At 36.2% G+C, this 19633-nt stretch overlaps 1 protein-coding gene across 7 annotated transcripts in view; it reads right to left on the minus strand.

The window, feature by feature from the left end:
* LEMD3 (LEM domain containing 3) overlaps nt 1-19633 on the minus strand; it is an 85285-nt gene that overhangs the window by 11748 nt on the left and 53904 nt on the right. Inside the window, exons 9-14 of one of the 7 annotated variants that reach the window (XR_009543390.1) lie at nt 19240-19418; nt 12939-13020; nt 10259-10364; nt 5738-5838; nt 5308-5469; nt 3901-4523 (exon numbers count right to left, since the gene is read on the minus strand). Coding sequence is in view for 5 of the 7 variants with exons in the window: in XM_060165543.1 (XP_060021526.1) it covers nt 9702-9865; nt 10074-10152; nt 10259-10364; nt 12939-13020; nt 19240-19418 (610 nt within the window). In the remaining 2 variants the exon portion in view is untranslated. Of the gene's footprint in view, nt 1-3900; nt 5470-5737; nt 5839-7677; nt 9866-10073; nt 10153-10258; nt 10365-12938; nt 13021-19239; nt 19419-19633 lie in introns of those variants that run through there. The other 6 variants (XR_009543391.1, XM_060165546.1, XM_060165545.1 and 3 more) reach the window with 6 other exon arrangements.

Raw genomic sequence — 19633 nt, forward strand, 5'->3', positions numbered from 1 at the left:
TTTCTTCTCTGATTGCCGAGGCTAGGACTTCCAAAACTATGTTGCATAATAGTGGTGAGAGTGGACATCCTTGTCTTGTTCCTGATCTTAGAGGAAATGCTTTCAGTTTTTCACCATTGAGAATGATGTTGGCTGTGGGTTTGTCATATATGGCCTTTATTATATTGAGGTAGGTTTCCTCTATCCCCACTTTCTGGAGTTTTCGTCATAAACGGGTGTTGAGTTTTGTCAAAAGCTTTTTCTGCATCTATTGAGATGATCATATGGTTTTTATTCTTCAATTTGTTAATATGGTACATCACATTGATTGATTTGTGTATACTGAAGAATCCTTGCATCCCTCGGATAAATCTCACTTGATCATGGTGTATGATCCTTTTAACGTGTTGCTGGATTCTGTTTGCTAGTATTTTGTTGAGGATTTTTGCATCTATATTCATCTGTGATATTGGTCTGTAATTTTCTTTTTTTGTAGTATCTCTGTCTGGTTTTGGTATCAGGGTGATGGTGGCCTTGTAGAATGAGTTTGGAAGTGTTCCCTCCTGTGCAATTTTTTGGAGGAGTTTGAGAAGGTTTGCTGTTAGCTCTTCTCTCAATGTTTGACAGAATTCACCTGTGAAGCCATCTGGTCCTGGCTTTTTGTTTGTTGGAAGATTTTTAATCACAGTTTCAATTTTATCATTTGTGATTAGTCTGTTCATATTTTCTATTTCTTCCTGGTTCAGTCTTGGAAGTTTATACCTAAGAATTTGTCCATTTCTTCCACGTTGTCCATTTTATTGGCATCGAGTTGCTTGTAGTATTCTCTTATGATGCTTTGTATTTCTGCAGTGTCTGTTGTAACTTTTCCTTTTTCATTTCTAATTTTGAGTCCTCTCCCTTTTTTTCTTTTGCAGTACGCAGGCCTCTCACTGTTGTGGCCTCTCCCGTTGCAGAGCACAGGCTCCGGACGCACAGGCTCAGCGGCCATGGCTCATAGGCCCAGCCACTCCGCGGCATGTGGGATCTTCCCAGACCGGGGCACGAATCCGTGGCCCCTGCATCAGCAGGCGGACTCTCAACCTCTGAGCCACCAGGGAAGCCCTCTCCCTCTTTTTTGTGATGAGTCTGGCTAAAGGTTTATCCATTTTGTTTATCTTCTCAAAGAACCAACTTTTAGTTTTATTGATCTTTGCTATTGTTTTGTTTCTATTTCATTTATTTCTGCTCTGATTTTATGATTTCTTTCCTTCTATTAACTTTGGGTTTTGTTTGTTCTTCTTTCTCTAGTTACTTTAGGTGTAAGGCTAGATTGTTTGAGATTTTTCTTGTTTCTAGAGGTAGGATTCTATTGCTACAAAATTCCCTCTTAGAACTGCTTTTGCTGCATCCCATAGGTTTGGATCAGCATGTTTTCATTTTCATTTGTCTCTAGGTATTTTTTGATTTCCTCTTTGATTTCTTCTGTGATATATCTCCTGGTTATTTAGTAACGTATTGTTTAGCCTCCACGTGCTTGTTTTTTACATTTTTTTCCCTGTAATTTATTTCTAATCTCATAGCGTTGTGATCAGAAAAGATGCTTGATATGATTTCAATTTTCTTAAATTTACTGAGGCTTGATTTGTGACTCAAGATGTGATCTGTCCTGGAGAATGTTCCGTGTACACAGAAGAAAATGTAGTCTGCTGTTTTTGGATGGAATGCCCTATAAATATCAATTAAATCTGTCTGGTGTTTTGTGTCATTTAAAGATTGTGTTTCGTTATTAATTTTCTGTCTGGATTATCTGTCCATTGGTGTAAATGAGGTGTTAAAGTTCCCCACTATTATTGTGTTACTGTCCATTTCCTCTTTTATAGTTGTCAGCATTCGCCTTATGTGCTGAGGTGCTCCTATGTTGGGTGCATATATAATTGTTGTATCTTCTTCTTGGATTAATACCTTGATCATTATGTAGTGTCCTTCCTTGTCTCTTGTAACATTCTTTAAAGTCTGTTATCTTATATGAGTATCGCTACTCCAGCTTTCTTTTGATTTCCATTTGCATGGAATATCTTTTTCCATCCCTTCACTTTCAGTGTGTATGTGTCCCTAGGTTTGAAGTGGGTCTCTTGTAGACAGCATATATATGGGTCTTGTTTTTGTATACATTCAGTGAGCCTGTGTCTTTTGGTCGGAGCATTTAGTCCATTCACATTTGCTGGAGTGGGGCCCAAAATCTGCTTGGACTAACACGTTCCCAGGTGATGTTCATACTGCTGATTTAAGAACCATACTTTTTGAGTATCACTGACCTAGAGAAATTTGAATATGTGCAGCTGGAATCACATTCAAGAAGGAATGTTCATAACTACCTTGTTTATAATAGTAAAAAAGTGAAAATAATCTAAATGTCCGTAGTTGAATGGATAAATACCAACATTAATATGTGGTAAAACTATAATGAAAAATAAAGAATTATTAATACAAAATTCAGGATAGTGGTCATCTGGGAGTTAGGAAAGAGAGACAAGTATCAAGGACACACAGAGGTGCCTCAAAGTTAATGTTCTATATTTTAAACGATGTCGTACTTCAAAATGTAAGTAAAATACATACTTCATATATATTCTAATATGTGTGAATCATTTCATAATAAAAATTTTTAAGTAAAGTGGGAGATAATGATCAGCTATGTCAGATGGTGCTGAGAGTTCAAAGAAAGGTGAGGACACATAAAAGAGTATTGAATTTGGCAAAAGGAAATTTGTGGTGATCTCTAGAAGTGATTTCAGAGGAGCAATGAGGACAGAAGCCAAACTAGAATGGATTGAGAACACCATAATACAAGATAGAAACTGCCAAAATCATGAGAAGTGAAAATTAATATCAATATTTCAGTAGTGTACATGATAGGAATTACTTCCAACCAGGGTTCATCAATACCACTTCCTGGAAGAGGCATTTGTATAGGATTCTAGAGGATGGGCAACATTTGGGTATACAGAAGCAGGACATGAAGGATGTTTCAGGCAAAAAGAACAATAGGAACAATGCCAGTAAAGGCAGAATCAAGCAAAAGTTAGATATGAAGGGGAAGGGCAAGCAGTGCAGTCTAGCTGGAGCACAGTGGCTGCGTGAAGACTAGGACTTAGCTAGAAAGGTACAGGTTGTTCAAGACTGGCACTGTCAACATGGTAGTCACTGGCTACATGTGGCTACTGAGCACTTAAAATGTGGCTAGTACAACTGAAGAACTGAAGGTTTAATTTGAATTAATGTAAATTTAACTGATACCTGATTCAGTTATAGGAACACTTTTAAGTATATTTGGAAGAACATGCATATATGAATAAACTTTTTCAAACAGTAGATTTTATGTAACCTAAATATAGACCAAGTATTTTCAATAAAAATGCAGCATCTGAATTAAGATGGGCTGTAAATAAGGTGACCATCTGTACAAGTTTTAGCACTGTAAGTCACACAACACAGGGTCACCCTAGCTGTAAGAGTAATCTATATTCTAGATGTCAAAGCATGTAAAATAGCTCATTAATAAAAGCTTTTATTATATGTTGAGATAATAATATCCTGTATATATAAGGCTAAATTAAATGTACTAAGGTTAATCTCACCTGTTTTTTACTTTTTTTAATGTGGCCATCAGAAATTTTAAAATTATACATGCCTGGACTTCCCTGGTGGTGCAATGGTTAAGAATCCGCCTGCCAATGCAGGGGACACGGGTTCAAGCCCTGGTCCAGGAAGATCCCACATGCCACGCCATAACTACTGAGCCCGCGTGCCACAACTACTGAAGCCTGGGCGCCTAGAGCCCGCGCTCCGCAATAAGAGAAGCCACCACAATGAGAAGCCGGTGCACCACAACGAAGAGTAGCCCCCACTCGCCGCAACGAAGACCCAACGCAGCCAAAAATAAATAAATAAATTTATTATAAATAAATAAATAAAATTACACATGCCTGACATTATATTAAGTATTGGACAGCACTGGTCTAGATAAAGGCAAGCCTTTAAGACCAACTTGAGTTTTGGCTATTACTCAGTAGGATTTAAAGTGCCACTGAAATCTCAAAATGTCCACATAAATTTTTTTTAAGTAAAAGGAAGTATTGTAGCATTTGGAACTATAAAAATAAAACTGCCCTCTGGAGTTAAATTTTTTAATTCACTCAATAAATCAAAGGAGAAATGAAGTCACCAAGAAAAAAAATGGTTTCCAGGCCTCTAAGACTTGACTAGTTTACAAAGGCTTTATAAATGTATAACACACATCAACCAAGTTCCTAGCTTTGGGTGCATGGCAAACCGTTTATAAACAGTCCTAATTAACAATCAACTTTTGTATTTATTCCTTCTTTTGACAGTCACAGGTTTACAGATCTACACAACATCTCATTTTCTACAAATCAGGAAAGTTTCTAACGAATACCAGAGAATCATAGACAATGCTAGAACATTATGTAAGTTAACAGTTCTGTTTTTTTGGAGAGAGATTCTCAAAGACTGTCCCCTATCACTCATCCTCCAACAATGTCCTACAACAGAAAAATAAAAGTCAGAAGGATTATTTTGCCTAACATTTGCAATTCTGGGAAGTCTTATCTAGCACTCTGACTAGCATCTGGCTCCCGCCAACCGCCCATCCATAATTTAGGGAATGTCACCACCATCTAACCAGTTGCCCAAGCCAGAAATGTGATAGTCATATTAAATTTCTACTTCAACTTCACCCCATTCAAAGACCTTTTCAAATTCCACCTTCTTAATTTGTTTTGAAATTTTCTTAATACTTCACCCCAACCCAAACCTCCACCTAAGGCCCACATAGCTAAATATGGCAGAATTAGGATTAAACTAAATTTCTGTCTCTATATGGACTCTCTCTCTCTGGGTCATCTGATTCACCTCTGTGGTTTTAACTCCCAAATTGTATCTCCAGCTCAGATTTTTCTCAAAATACCTCAGAACTGGAAATCCAATCACCTATTAGAAACATCCACCTGAATACTGGGATGGATGAATATTCCATCCCAATCTCAAAGTATCCAAAAATTCAGTTTATCATTTTTCCCATCCAATTTGTTACTTATCACCTATTCTCCAAATGTTGGGATGGTTAGAGTTCCTATATTAGAAAACTGGACATCAATTTCTCTATCAATATCCAATTAATCAAGTCCTTCCCATTTTATCTCTATTTTTCAAATCCTTTCTCCATTTTTCATCCCAACAAATCCTCACCTGATCTCCCTTTAACAACCCACATCCAAACTTCAGAATGTGACCTACAAAGCTTTCCATGAACTGATCATTACCTACCTTTCCTGTCTCTATTGTCTTGTACTGAGTAATTCAACCATAAGAAATTGCTTGTAGTTTATACATGCACTAGGTTGTTTCTCATCGATCTTTTTTCATGTGCTCTCTATGCCCAGACAGACTTCTTTCCAATTTTAAGGAGCATGTGCAGGTCTCCAATGTCTACCCATGGAAGAAACAGTAAATCTAAGTACTCAGGTTCTACTGGCATTAAAGTCCAAGAATCAACAAAATCAGTCTATCCTGCTGCCCCTGGTAGAGGTTCTTGGGTACAGAAATCTACCATCAGGATGTATTCCTAGTCATAAAGTTTCTCCAGTGGGGCTTAAAGGCAGTAGCTAGTTATGCTCACTAGACCAGTAGAATGAGCATTATGGACATTCAGTTTCTTTAAAGCACAACTTCTGGTTTCTAATTTTCAGTTAAGTACCTGTTCTTGAGCATCCTTTCCAAATGAGTGGCTGCCAAAATTCTGCTTGATTTAGCATCTTTTGTTGAGTCATCTGGAAGAAGTGACTTGCCGAGATAAGTCTAGGAAAAAAGGGCAAAGAAGCCATGTAGATGACCTGCAGTAATGTAATGTCACTAGGAGCAGGGAATGAGAATTGCAAGGTCAATCTTATTAAAGGAAATGTTCTGGGCACATGATATATCAAGACACTGTTCACTTGGAAATCACAACTTGTCATCCACACAAGGAAAATATAACAAAGTGCAATATCAGGCTTCTATATTCACAAGATATTCAGGTTTCTACTGACCAATGAGCATGAAAATGGATTTTATAATAACTCAGGTTTCAACACATTAATTTTTATGAGCTCATCACAAGAACAGAAGCTTCCCTGAGAGCTCACAGGAAAAGAGACTTACCATTGTACCTATAGTAATTAAGAAGTGTCTGATAAATTTTACCTCATCTGCCCTGATGTCTTCTCAATCTATTAAGATGCATAAGCAACCTCTCTAATCTCCCAGAATTTTTTTAAATTAATTAATTAATTAATTTTTGGGTCTTTGTTGCTGCCCGCGGGCTTTCTCTAATTGCAGCGAGTGAAGACTACTCTTTGTTGCAGTGCGCAGGCTTCTCATTGCGGTGGCTTCTCTTGTTGCGGAGCAGGGCTCTAGGCATGCGTGCTTCAGTAGTTGTGGCACACGGGCTCTAGAGAGCAGGCTCAGGAGTTGTGGCGCATGGGCTTAGTTGCTCCGCGGCATGTGGGATCTTCCCGGACCAGGGCTTGAACCCATGTCTTCTGCATTAGCAGGCGGATTCTTAACCACTGCGCCATCAGGGAAGCCCTAATCTCCCAGAATTTATTCTGCTTTCTTCTCTCACTATATTTTCCACACTGTCTTTTAACTTAGCTGCCCTAGGTTCTCTAAATTGTGACCATCTTGAAGACTGTGCCATGTCTTTTTCATCTTTGGATCCCTAATGTGTAACAGTGTCTGACATTTGTTAGCAACCAATAAAAGTCTACCAACTAAGTCAAGTCTTCTTTTTAGTTGATTAAACCATCGAAAAATCGAAACCCATGCTACTCAAAGTAGCTAGCCCATAAACTATTTTTTTATGATAAGGAGTTTGAGCTAGAATGTGTAAAAGAATGGCTTCCTTTGAGAAAGTCTTGCTATGAAAAAATGTCTAGCTGGGATTTCCCTGGTGGCACAGTGGTTAAGAAGCCACCTGCCAATGCAGGGGACATAGGTTCAATCCCTGGCCCGGAAAGATCCCACATGCCATGGGGCAACAAAGCCCATGCGCCACAACTACTGAGCTTGTGCTCTAGGGCCCAGGAGCCACAAATACTGAAGCCCACGTGCCCTAGAGCCTGCACGCTGCAACTACTGAGCCCATGCACCACAACTACTGAAGCATGCACACTCTAGGGCCCATGTGCCGCAACTACTGAGCCCACGTGCTGCAATTACTGAAGCCCACCTGCCTAGAGCCCATGCTCCGCAACAAGAGAAGCCACTGCAATGAGAAGCCCGTGCACCGCTACAAAGAGTAGCCCCCGCTTGCCACAACTAGAAAAAGCCTACGTGCGGCAACAAAGACCCAACGCAGCCCAAAAAAAAAGTCTAGCTAAACTAAGTAGTGCTTTAGTGATACATCTGATTTACATTCTTGCCCCACTTTAAGCCAAACACTTGAAAGTTAGACAAAGACATTTTCATAAAGAAAAGATGCTGAGGAATGGATGGTTAAAATTAACTTCAGGGTCTTCATCCATTTTTATAATCATACATATATTTACAGATACCAAAAAAGATTAAAAATAAAGGCATCTATTTTCACTGGTAAAAAATATAAAATAAAATAAAGACACAGGGCACTTAAAAAATTTTTTTTAAAGCCAAGACACATTTAAAAAAAAAAACCTAATAAATTTTTAATTAGAATTTTTTCCTTTTTTTAAACAGGACAAGTAACAGATTACATCAAACTTCAGAACTTCTCAAATATCTAGTTATTATACACATTCCCATCTGTCTTGCAGGGAGGGATCTTGGTCGGCTTAACAGTTTCAGGTAAAATAAGCTGCATAAAAGTATATATTACAATAATAAATGTACAATGTTTACATGGAATATGTTTTAGAAGCAAGAAAAAGATGCATCTGCATCAAAAGGCGACCTCTTAAAATGCCACAACTATTTTTTACATTCACTCTTATAACAGGTCACAAGATGGGGTCACTAAGCACAGATAAATCACTGTGATGCACATAAAATACAGAAAGATTAGTTATTTTATATATTATATATATTTTTCACACTTTAGCATCTGAGACATAAACTGAGAATTTAAAATTTATTCTCTTCAGATAACAAATCATTTTTTATTCTTCATAAACATGGTGCCCACAAAAGCACATAGGTAAGGCACAATAGGGTTTTCTGTTACAGAACAGTGTGCATCATGTTTACTTAACCAGAAAACGTGCATTAACTGTGCAAGTTCATGCTGCAAACCCAACACATATACAATTAAAAAAAAAAGAAAACTGAGCTTTAAACAAAATCAAAATTGGTACAATTCCAGCTGTTTCACATATTCATTTGGACTGACAATGACATATCAACATGTTATTTTTAAAAAGCCAATTGTTACATTACAAGTAAACTTTGCTCCGTAACTATTTTAATCTGAAATCATAAACAGTAATAAGGTAACTTCACTGAAACAAAGTAAATACTGAGGCACAAAGCAACCATCACTCCTGCATTTACTATACTGCAAACTTTCATGACCCAAAATTGCAAATATAATTTCTCAAATACACATTTTGCTGCAACAATGTGCCCTGCTTTAAACCTGACATACAACAGGGAAGCTAACATCTCATTAAATTATAAATAGATTGGGAAAATGACTTAATCCCAATGGTACTATGTCATAGCCCTAGTATTTATAATAAATACAGCTTTTCACAAAATACTTTTCCAATGTCTGCCAATTGCTTTTTTATTGCTCACATAAATTTGAATCCCTTACAACTGGTATCAGAACTTTCACACAATATCATACTCAGACATTTTTATATAAAACCTATAAAAGATATTTTAAACTTTTATCTAATACTTCCAGGTGTTTGGCTGTTTGATCTATATGATAGTACAGCCATATGTATATATGTGTGTGTATATATACACATATACACATACATATATATATACATACACACATATATACACATACATATATATATACATTAGATTATGAATAAAATAGGAAGCTTATTTTACTGCTTTAATGCAGATATCCTCACAAAACAAGACTACTTTCGCCATCACCAGCATTTATACATATATACAAAAGCCAGTTTAAGTACATGTACATCCACTTATACTTATATGTAACCACTAAACCCAGATTGATTTTCCCATATTCCAGCTATAGCAAATGAATCTCTTACAAGCAATAGAAACCTAAGATTAAATTGGGAAATTAACAGTTTTACCACATTAGCCTGTAAGGAACTATGTAGGTGACTGTATACAAAAATTCACAACATTAGTTTACAGGAAATTACGGAAATACAAGAAGCCTTTTCACCATGCTTTTGTGTGGTTATCCAAACACTTCTTGGTGCAAAATTAACAACCACCACATCTGAAAATGCTTAATAAGGTCAATGTTCCTCATGCAAAACTTTAAGTGCATTGGCTTAACTGAGCTCCAAAAACTGAATGAAACAATTATTCTATCTACTCAGCATTGCTGCTTCACTGCTAAGTCCCTTTGGAACCTTAAGATTTCTGGAACGTTCAAACAGATCTGTACTCAATAAAAATATTACATACAAAAAGCATTTAAAAAGGGAGACGAAGCCAAACAGGAACTTTCCTATTGTAAAGAACAGTCCTAGGAGTGGAAGAAAGTCTTTTCAGGAACCTCCTTGAGAATTGGCTAGGCCAGTCCGAAGACGAAGATGAGACATAGAGTTCATATGTTTATTTGATGGCTTCAAGGGAGTGTTGCAAGTAAGAGCTTGGGGAAAGCGATGGTGATATCTATCTAGTCGTAAATATTTTACTGTAACCAATTTCCCTGTTGTAAGATAAAAATAATATTTTAGATCTGTATGAATGTGCTTAATAGAAAACAAACTGTGGTAAAAGATATATGAACACAAAATAATCTAAAATTATTACTCTAAAAATGCTAACCTAAGATTCTTTAATTTAAAATCTGGTATAGTTTAACAGTAAACCATAATTTATCTTTTCAAAATGTTTGTCATACTCAAATTTCTTACCATCAAACCAAGAGCCATGCAATGCCTTAAAAGCTTTCCCAGCATATTCTGGAGACAGACATTTAACATACACACAACCCTGTGATATTTTTTAAAAAAATAAAAAGGGAAGAAAGAAAATAAATAGTCTTAGTTTAGTAGCAACAAATCCAAAACGTAGAATTCAATAGTAAAAGTTACTTTACCTCACGTGAATTTTTGTCTACTGCAATGTGAACAATGCCATCATTATCACTGCATTTTTCTAAAATTGCTTCTTGAATTGCCAAATGCCACTGATCCCCTATTTCCCTAAAAAATTAATGAAAACAAAAATCAACAGCCATCATCAAAAAGTCTACAAATAATAAATGCTGAAGAGGGTGTGGAGGAAAAGGAACTCTGCTACACTGTTGGTGAGAATGTAAATTGGTACAGTCACTATAGAGAACAGTATGGAGGTTCCTTAAAAACTAAAAATAGAGTTACCACATAAAACTGTAATCCCATTCCTGGGCATATATCAGGAGAAAACCATAATTCAAAAAGATACATGCATCCCAATATTCATCCAATATTCATAGCAGCACTATTAATAGCCAAGACATGGAAGCAACCTATGTCCATCGACAGATGAATGGATAAAGATGTTGTATAGATACATAAATGGAATATTACTCAGCCATAAAAAAGAATGAAATAATGCCATTTGCAGCAACATGGATGGACCTAGAGATTATCATACTAAGTGAAGTAAACCAAACAGAGAAAGACAAATATCATATCATATGGCTTATATGTGGAATCTAAAAAAATGATACAAATGAACTTATTTACAAACAGAAAGAGACTCACAGACAAAGAAAACAGTTATGGTTGCCAAAGGGGAAAAGGGGGGAGGGATAAATTAGGATTTGGGGATTAATTTACACACACTATATACTTATACACATTATTCTATATATATAATGTATACATAAAATAAACATAAAATAGATGTAAAATAGATAAACAACAAGGATCTACTGCATAGCACAGGGAACTACACTCAATATTTTGTAATGACCTATAAGGGAAAACAATCTGAAAAGGAATATATATATACACACACATATATATGTATAACTGGATCACAGTGCTGTATACCTGAAACTAACATGGTATTGTAAATCAACTATACTTCAATAAAAAGAAATTTTTTTAAAGAATGAGCAAAAAAAAAAAAAACACAAAAGGTCTGTTGTATAACCTAAATATATAAAACTTTTACTTTTCAGTCATACCTCAAAACAGCTGGGGGAAAAAAGAAAAAAAATTAACAGCTATATTCCTACTCAGAAGAAGTCTTCTGTTTTTTACAATATATATACCCAACTAGAATGGGAATAGTTTAAAAACCATATAGTTAAAATTAACAGTATATAAATGCTTGTTACTAACAGTAGGTAGATTAAAAAATAATTAGCATTCAGAAGTCCCAGCCCTGCTCACTTTCCAGTCTAAGAATGCACATGCTGAGGCACTGAAGGATCTCTACTATAGCAGAATAAATGTGCTATCATTTTTACGTTTAAAATCCTACATACTTAAAGTCATTTCTCTTTTCTAGCTAGACAAATGTTAATAAGCACTTTAATGAGTTACAGTAAACTTGTAAAAGTAAAGTATTATTTTTTAATGACATTTTCAAATTCCTAAACTTAAGGAAAATTCTTAGTATATAGTGTATTCTGAGCTTCTTTTTTTCCAAAATAATAGAAGCGTGAATATAGGACAAACATTTTGTACCTAAGTCACCTTGTACCTAAGTCACCTAAGTAAGGTGACATAAATCACCTTACTATTACGAAACAGCTCCCGCTACAGTAACGCACATTTGTTTTTCTTGTGAGATATAGACGGTGGGTCCAAGGAAAAGGCTGTTACACTTCAAATTGTAAATCTTCATCTCAGGTAATAAAATACTGGACTGGCAGAGACTTCCTAAACCCTAAGGTATGAGGTAAGATTCCAAATAGAGGGATCACCACACCGTTAATTGTTTCTACCTCTGCAAAATGGAGGGAATGCGTGCGTGTGTGCGTGTGTGTGTGTGTGTACTGACAGTGCTTTGTCACATTTACAATTTTGCTGTCACTCATTTGGAATCTTACCATATCAACTATTTCTTGAAATAAATGAGCTATCAGATGGGACTTACGGGTATTTTATATGTAATACAATTTCTACTGTCAGCTTTTTTTAAAAAACAGAATTTGACTTGTCCTATCATTGGACAGATAAGTAGTCACCTCTAGGAAGCAAGTTCTAAAGATTATTACAGCTTATATGTGAAGTATTACGGATTCTAAGGCAATAACTTTTGACTGTGCTATTTTCTGGATGCATGTGCTGTTGTAATTACATAGACAGAAAAGTTTCTCAAACGGTAAATGGACAAGTCTTGTAGAGGGGAAGGTATGTACATTTTTGTAGAAAACTTTTTAAGAGTAGGATTTGGAAATTTTTAAATAGCAGATATTCTATCTATATTGCCTACTGAGGCAAAGAATGGTGGCAGACACGACTTATACATCTAATAAAGGGTACTGTTGTCTGTCATCATATCTGTCATTAATCTGACTCAAGCATTTATCTGCTGTGGGGATTCCCAGTGAATGCAGATTTATAAAAGTTTTACAAATCATTATACATCTGTGTCTTTTGGTGAAACCTTTGCTTGAAATTTAACAAAAAAGAAGAAATGAGAAAAACAGAACATCTCGGTAGTTAGAGATTCAGAAGTAGAAGATTCTTCTATTACAGACAGCATTATAAGAATATCATGCATTTTTCAGCCAAATATTCCAAATAAAAATTACATGTACCTTTCGTCATAATACTTACATAACTGGATCAAACATATTTCGAATCTTTAGACATGGCGTCAAACTATTTGGTGGTGAATTTCTTCTATCTAAATGAAATGCTATAAAAAACAAATGAGTTTTACTATTTTCCATTGTTCCATTTTGTTGAAAAGTATTCAGCCATTCAGGTTATTCAAAAAATATTCACTGCGTACTTTTATTATGAGCCAGACCCCTGGATCAAGGTGAATAAGACAGACACAGTCATTGTTCTCAAAGACTTTAGTTTAGTGGGGGAGACACACAGTCATTGTTCTCAAAGACTTTAGTTTAGTGGGGGAGACACACAGTCATTGTTCTCAAAGACTTTAGTTTAGTGGGGGAGACAGATGAAAAACAGTGTCACCCAAGAAATCATAATTGTGGTAAATCCTAAGAAAGAAGAGTACAGAAAGCTCTCAGTGTAACTGAAGCTAATCTGTGAATATCAGGTAACACTTCAAGGATAAAGTATAATTTATGCTGGGACCTAAAGAATAAATACAATATAAATAGGCAGAGTAAAGAGAGGTGTAAAGGACATCTCAAGCAAAGGTGACAGCTTGTACAAAGCCCAAGGCAAGAAGGAACTTGGTATATTTGAGTAACTAAAAGATAGTCACTGTGACTAGAGTGGGGACAATAGAAAGGTAAACCTGAAGAAGGGGATGTTGGATTATGGAGGACCATGTAGGCCACATTAAAGCACTTAGACATTACCATAAAAGTGATGGGAAGCCACTCAAATGTTTTAAGGAGAGGAATAGTATGATAAGATCTCTTAAAATTATAAAATTTTTAAATAGAGTGTTATGTGGAGAATCAATTAGACAGAAGCAAAAGTGAATGCAAGGACACCAGTTAGGAGGTTATTATAGTTGTCTAAGAGGGAGATGATAGTAATGTGGATAAGACAGGCCAGCAATGCAGATGGAAATAACTGGACAGAATCAGGACATATTATGGAATAGATCTGACATGACTTGTTTAAAGACTGCACATGTGGGGGCTAAGGGAGAGATTAAGGATGACTCCCAGGTTTATGACAGAACCAACTGAGGAGGGGCAGGTATCATTAATTAGACAGGAACACTGGAGGAAAGGTCAGTTTGGAGAGAGAAGACATTAGGTTCATGCACATGTTGAATTTCCAGTGCTTCTTAGTAAAGAAGACAAGTATACAGCTGGGTATAAAAATCTGAAAACAAGAACAGAAGACTTAGTGCGAGATATAAATTTGAAAGTTATCAACATATATATAAAAAATGAAGTTGCAGTATAAGATCATCTGGGAAGACAGGGAGAATGATGAAAGATGGCCTGGAAAAGCCCCAACACCTAGAGGTCCAGGTAAATCTAGAAAAGAAGATTTAAGAAAGGGTAAGAGGTAGGATGAAAACCAGAAGAAAGTGGCAACCACAAAGCCAAAACAAGAAATTTCCAAGGCAGGCTCAATTGTTAATACTGTTCAGTAAAATAAGGACAGGAAAGAAAAATGTCCGCTGACTTTAGCAATATTGAAATCTGAGAGCTGTTTCCTTGAAATGATGGGGATGGAAAACAGATTGGAGTCAGCTGAAGAATAAATGGGAGGTGAAAAAGTAAAGACAGTGAGTAAATTGTTTAATGCTATTTGGCTATAAATAGGTAGACAGCTATAGGACAATGTATAGTGCACCAGTGTGTTTTAAAGATGAGACTATAGTATGTTTAAGTGCTGATGAAAAGATCCAAGAGAGGCAGGGATTTAAAACACAGTAAGGGAAGACACTTGAGAAGACCAGAGGGAATGGGATCCAGAGGGATCCTCTGAAGAGAAGGGCTCGGATCTTTGTTAAGTGAAACAGCTCCTCAATTGCAAGAGGAGGTGAGGATGAGTGTAGATTTTGGTAATTCTATGAATTTGGTGGTGGAAATTTGAGGCAGGTACAATCTGACTGTTTCTATTTGAGTCATCAGCTGAGAATTAGAAGACAGAGAAGAAGGGCAAAAGGTGTGAAAAGAGGGGAAGAAATATAAAATTGTTATTGAGTAGAGTAGGTAAGTGAAGTGACTAGTAAAAAATGGTAAGAATAAGAAAGGCAGGTAGCACTGAAGACCTAATTGAGGTTGATTAGTTATAAAGGTACCAGTCTAACAAGTTGCAGGATTTTCTCCTGCTATGCTCATCCATTTGCATATAGACAGGCACAGATAAACAGTTTCATCCTTGGTTGGAATATACCAGGGTAAGATGAAGGACAAGTGATGACATATGGGTACTAGCAAGAGAGTGATTGAAAAGATGGATCATGAAAACTAAGATGCACAGGAAAAGAAGTAAAGATAGGAGAAATGCTGAAGAACTAGAGAAAGTAGGTGCATTGAAGGATCAGATTCTGGAGTTCCCAAATACATAAAGCAGGAAAGTTGAAAGGATGAGTTTATGATAAAGACCAGAGCGTATCAATTAAAGATTTCAGAACTGTCAGTGATAAGAAACATCTGGAGTATAAATGTCTGAACAGTGCCTGATATGGGGTGGAGGAAGGGTCACTAGACATGAAAATCTTTGCCAAATCTCAGATCAAGAAGGTTTGTGAACATCTAGTACCTTCCGAACTTCTCTACCAGTGTACAGATTCTGTTCTTAGATGACCTTTTAGCTGCAAACAATCTGACTTCCTTGAAATTCCAATAACGGCCTGGGCCAGCAGGGGATGCACCAGAGAAAACAGAAGTATTCATACCACCTTATCCTAGCCTAGACCCAAGTTTCCACAAAATAACAGACCTGGGAGAAACTATCCCTGGCCAACTCTAGTCAGAAAGTAGTCCAAAAGATCAAATTGATTTTTAAGATATAAGCTTTATCTCCCTAACTAAACCCTAATTACCATGGCCATGTAAAGATACAGTAGTTATTGAATGATACATTTCAAGTACCTCAGGGACTACCTTTGGGTCCTTCAAATGAATGTTGTTTATACCAAACACTACATTTGTCAGAAGCATAAATAATTCTCTGGCTCCCCAGCAACCTGGTACTTTAAAATAACTTTAGGGGCTTCCCTGGTGGCGCACTGGTTAAGAATCCACCTGCCAGTGCAGGGTACACGGGTTAGAGCCCTGATCCGGGAAGATCCCACATGCCGCGGAGCAACTAAGCCCGTGCGCCACAACTACTGAGCCTGCGCTCTAGAGCCTGCGAGCCACAACTACTGAGCCCGTGTGCCACAACTACTAAAGCCTGCACACCTAAAGCCTGTGCTCCACAGCAAGAGAAGCCACCACAATGAGAAGCCTGCGCACCGCAACAAGGAGTAGCCCCCCGCTCGCCACAACTAGAGAAAGCCTGTGCACAGCAACGAAGACCCAACGCAGCCAAAAATAAAATTAAATTTAAAAATTTTTAAATAAAAATAAATTAATTAAATAAAATACCTTTCGAGATACTAATGTTATCACTGAATTTATATTTAACTACTTTTTAGAAATTGAACTAAAAATTCAATAAGGCTGATTATTTAACAGTTACTTGGGAAAAGTATCATTAAATGACAACAGCTTGTAGTGGTAGTGAACTCAAAAGACTACCGTAATTACCAACCCTCCAGATATGTACCATTTATTTATTTGGCCATGCTGCATGGCTATGGGATCTCAGTTCCCTGACCAGGGACTGAAATCCAGTGAAAGCTCAGAATCCTAACCACTAGGCTACCAGGAACTCCCCAGACATGTACCTTTTAAACCACTGCATTTATAAGGGGAGAAACATTAAGCTTGTTAGTAAGTTAAACTATCTGTTCACATAAAAAACCATCAGAACCCTCTAGTATACGCCCATTTTTATACAGTACAACATTTGTGCTCAGATATATTTAAATGAAAGCAAACTTATTTTATGTATTAATCATTTTAAAAAGCTAGGTCAGAGTCATTTAGTTACATTTAAATAGACTATATATTTAATAGCATAAAAATGTAAGTAATATTAACACTAAATTCTCTCTGTATTAGAGCTACACGTTCTTAAATGAGGCAAAAAGATGTATAACTATCATTAAGAAAATTCCAACAACTTCTCATTATCAGCTTTTTGTAACAATTCTTCTTATGATGAAATTCTTAAAAGAGCTCAAGTCTTTCTTGCTATAAATCTAAAGACTTCCATTTTATCACTACAACCATCCAAAAATTGAATTGGTATACTTCAAGTAAATAGTTACCAAGTGTTATGTCAGAATTTTCTGCCTTCAGGCTAAAATTATCTCAGCCATTACACCTTTTTTTCTATTTGCTAAGTAGCAGGTGTCTTACTTTACTCTCAATTCCTTTCTAGGTCCAGGAACAGGGCCCTAATCACTGTAACTGTTTATCAAAGACTGTCAAGAAAAGAGAGATTAAATTTACAATTCTTTACATGGCCCATTTAGAAATATGCAAATTAAGGTAGCTCAGTACTTGGCATATAGTTTCCAAACATTTAATACACTGAAACTTGGATAAAACACTTAATACGTAAAAAGTAGCTGGAGGGCTTCCCTGATGGCGCAGTGGTTGAGAATCCGCCTGCCAATGCAGGGGACATGGATTCGAGCCCTGATCCGGGAAGATCCCACATGCCACGGAGCAACTAAGTCCATGCACCACAGCTACTGGGCCTGCTATCTAGAGCCTGTGAGCCACAACTATTGAGCCCGCGTGCTACAACTACTGAAACCCGCACATCTAGAGCCTATGCTCCGCAACAAGAGAAGCCACTGCAATGAGAAGCCCGTGCACCACACGAAGAGTAGCCCCCGCTTGACACAACTAGAGAAAGCCCGCACGCAGCAACAAAGACCCAACACAGCCAAAAATAAATGAATGAATGAATTAATTAAAAATATAAAACTTCTAAAAATATATTAAAAAAAAGTAGCTGGAGATTTTAAAAATATTGTATTAATTCAGGTTGAGTTTTAACTACTATAACTGACCTTAAGTTTTATTTTATCATTTTTGCACAGTCTTTTCCTAGCTAAAGATAATGATAAAGTGAAAATAATAGTCTGAGGTTTTAAATCCTAGAGATTATAAAGTGTCCAATTTAACACACTTAAATAAATCATACCACTACTAATTTTTAAGAACAACATGGATTATCTAGTTGAAACTTGCCTTTGGATTCATCTTGAAAATCTCACTTATTTTAAACATCTTATTTTAAAATAAGACAACTATAATGATAAAAAAAAATTCATATGAACAAAAACAATGGCCTAGAACTTCAGATGCATACATGAGCACCAACTGTTAGCTCTATGATGAAATTAGGCTGAGACTCCACATGCATCATTATAAGGCACTAAGGTAATCAGATCTGACTGACAGCCTATGGTTTCAGAGGACCATTCTGCATGTACCCTAAAGCAAATAGTTTATGGTTTAGTGTCATTTTGGAAACATAAAAACTTTATTTTTATGCCACAATTATATAAACTATTATTCACGCTCTTTGAAAGTGAAAATCAATTACAGAAAATCAGGAAGAGATTGGATTTTATTTTATTTCAATTTCAAAACAATTAACCTACCTTTCCCATATAGTCTATGTTTAGCAAGCATTGATAAATATGCTTTTTATCCAATAAGATTAAAAGAAACTCAACTCATTACTAGTTCTGAAATACAAATTAAACTAGCCATGAGATTTCTTTTTGCAAATAACCATTAAGATACAAAAAATTCAAATGAGGTAACAGTTATCACTTTGGATACGTACGGCAACCAAACACCAAACCCTCTTATAAACTTACAAATACCTGTTTTTGCAACTATGCAAGCATTAAGAAAAATATGGAATGATACCCACAAAAGCTACTTGGCATGGGATATGCAGGTGGAAGACTCTTAATGAAAAAGAGAAAGGCAAGCAAAAATTGAAAAAAGAGCAGTTAAAAGTTATAATTCCACTTACACATGTTTTAAATACAAAACAAATTATGTGTCTTATTTGCATAAAAAATCAGGGAAAAAGAATGCAGTTAGATCTTTAATATACTAAGTTGCTTTGGTAAGTGAAAGAGGGAAAAAAATCAAAGTAATGTCTCTAGAATTCTATCACAGTGAAGACAAACCATGTTGTTTATATTAGCAAGGAGAAAAGTGGGAGGACATGTAAGAAGCTAACACTGATTCCTTCTATGGGATGGAACTGGAAGGGAACTCTGCCTTCATACATCTTTCAGTTATACTATTTTACTTTAAACACGTAAGACTTTTGCATTTGAAAAAATTACATTTATATTTTTTTGTTGTTTAAAAATACATACCTTGACCTTGCCACACTTTAGAAGGTATTACTAATATTTTGTCACAGGATGCAGAAGGCTGGATCCACCGCCAAACTAGAAAATCTGCACCACCTATTCTTCGTGTTTCCGTGCGAACTCTAGACTCATTAGCAGCAAGGAAGTCAACAGCTCTATCCCAGACTTTCTTCATTTTTCTCCTATCATTTGAAGGAAAATGACAACTTTACTATCATCTTGGCTTGTCATCTTTTTCAAATATTAGTCATTGAAGGTAGTGGTTACTCTTAATGCGGGCTGTTCTTATCACTGCATATGGAGGAGTTTTTTCCAAAAAGATTTAGATGACTGAACCTCACCTCAGATTGACTATATTTGGAACAATGCACTGGTATTCCCCCTGCCCTGGCCGCCT

This window comes from Lagenorhynchus albirostris, chromosome 11, assembly GCF_949774975.1.
Source record: "Lagenorhynchus albirostris chromosome 11, mLagAlb1.1, whole genome shotgun sequence".
Classification (NCBI taxonomy): domain Eukaryota; kingdom Metazoa; phylum Chordata; class Mammalia; order Artiodactyla; family Delphinidae; genus Lagenorhynchus; species Lagenorhynchus albirostris.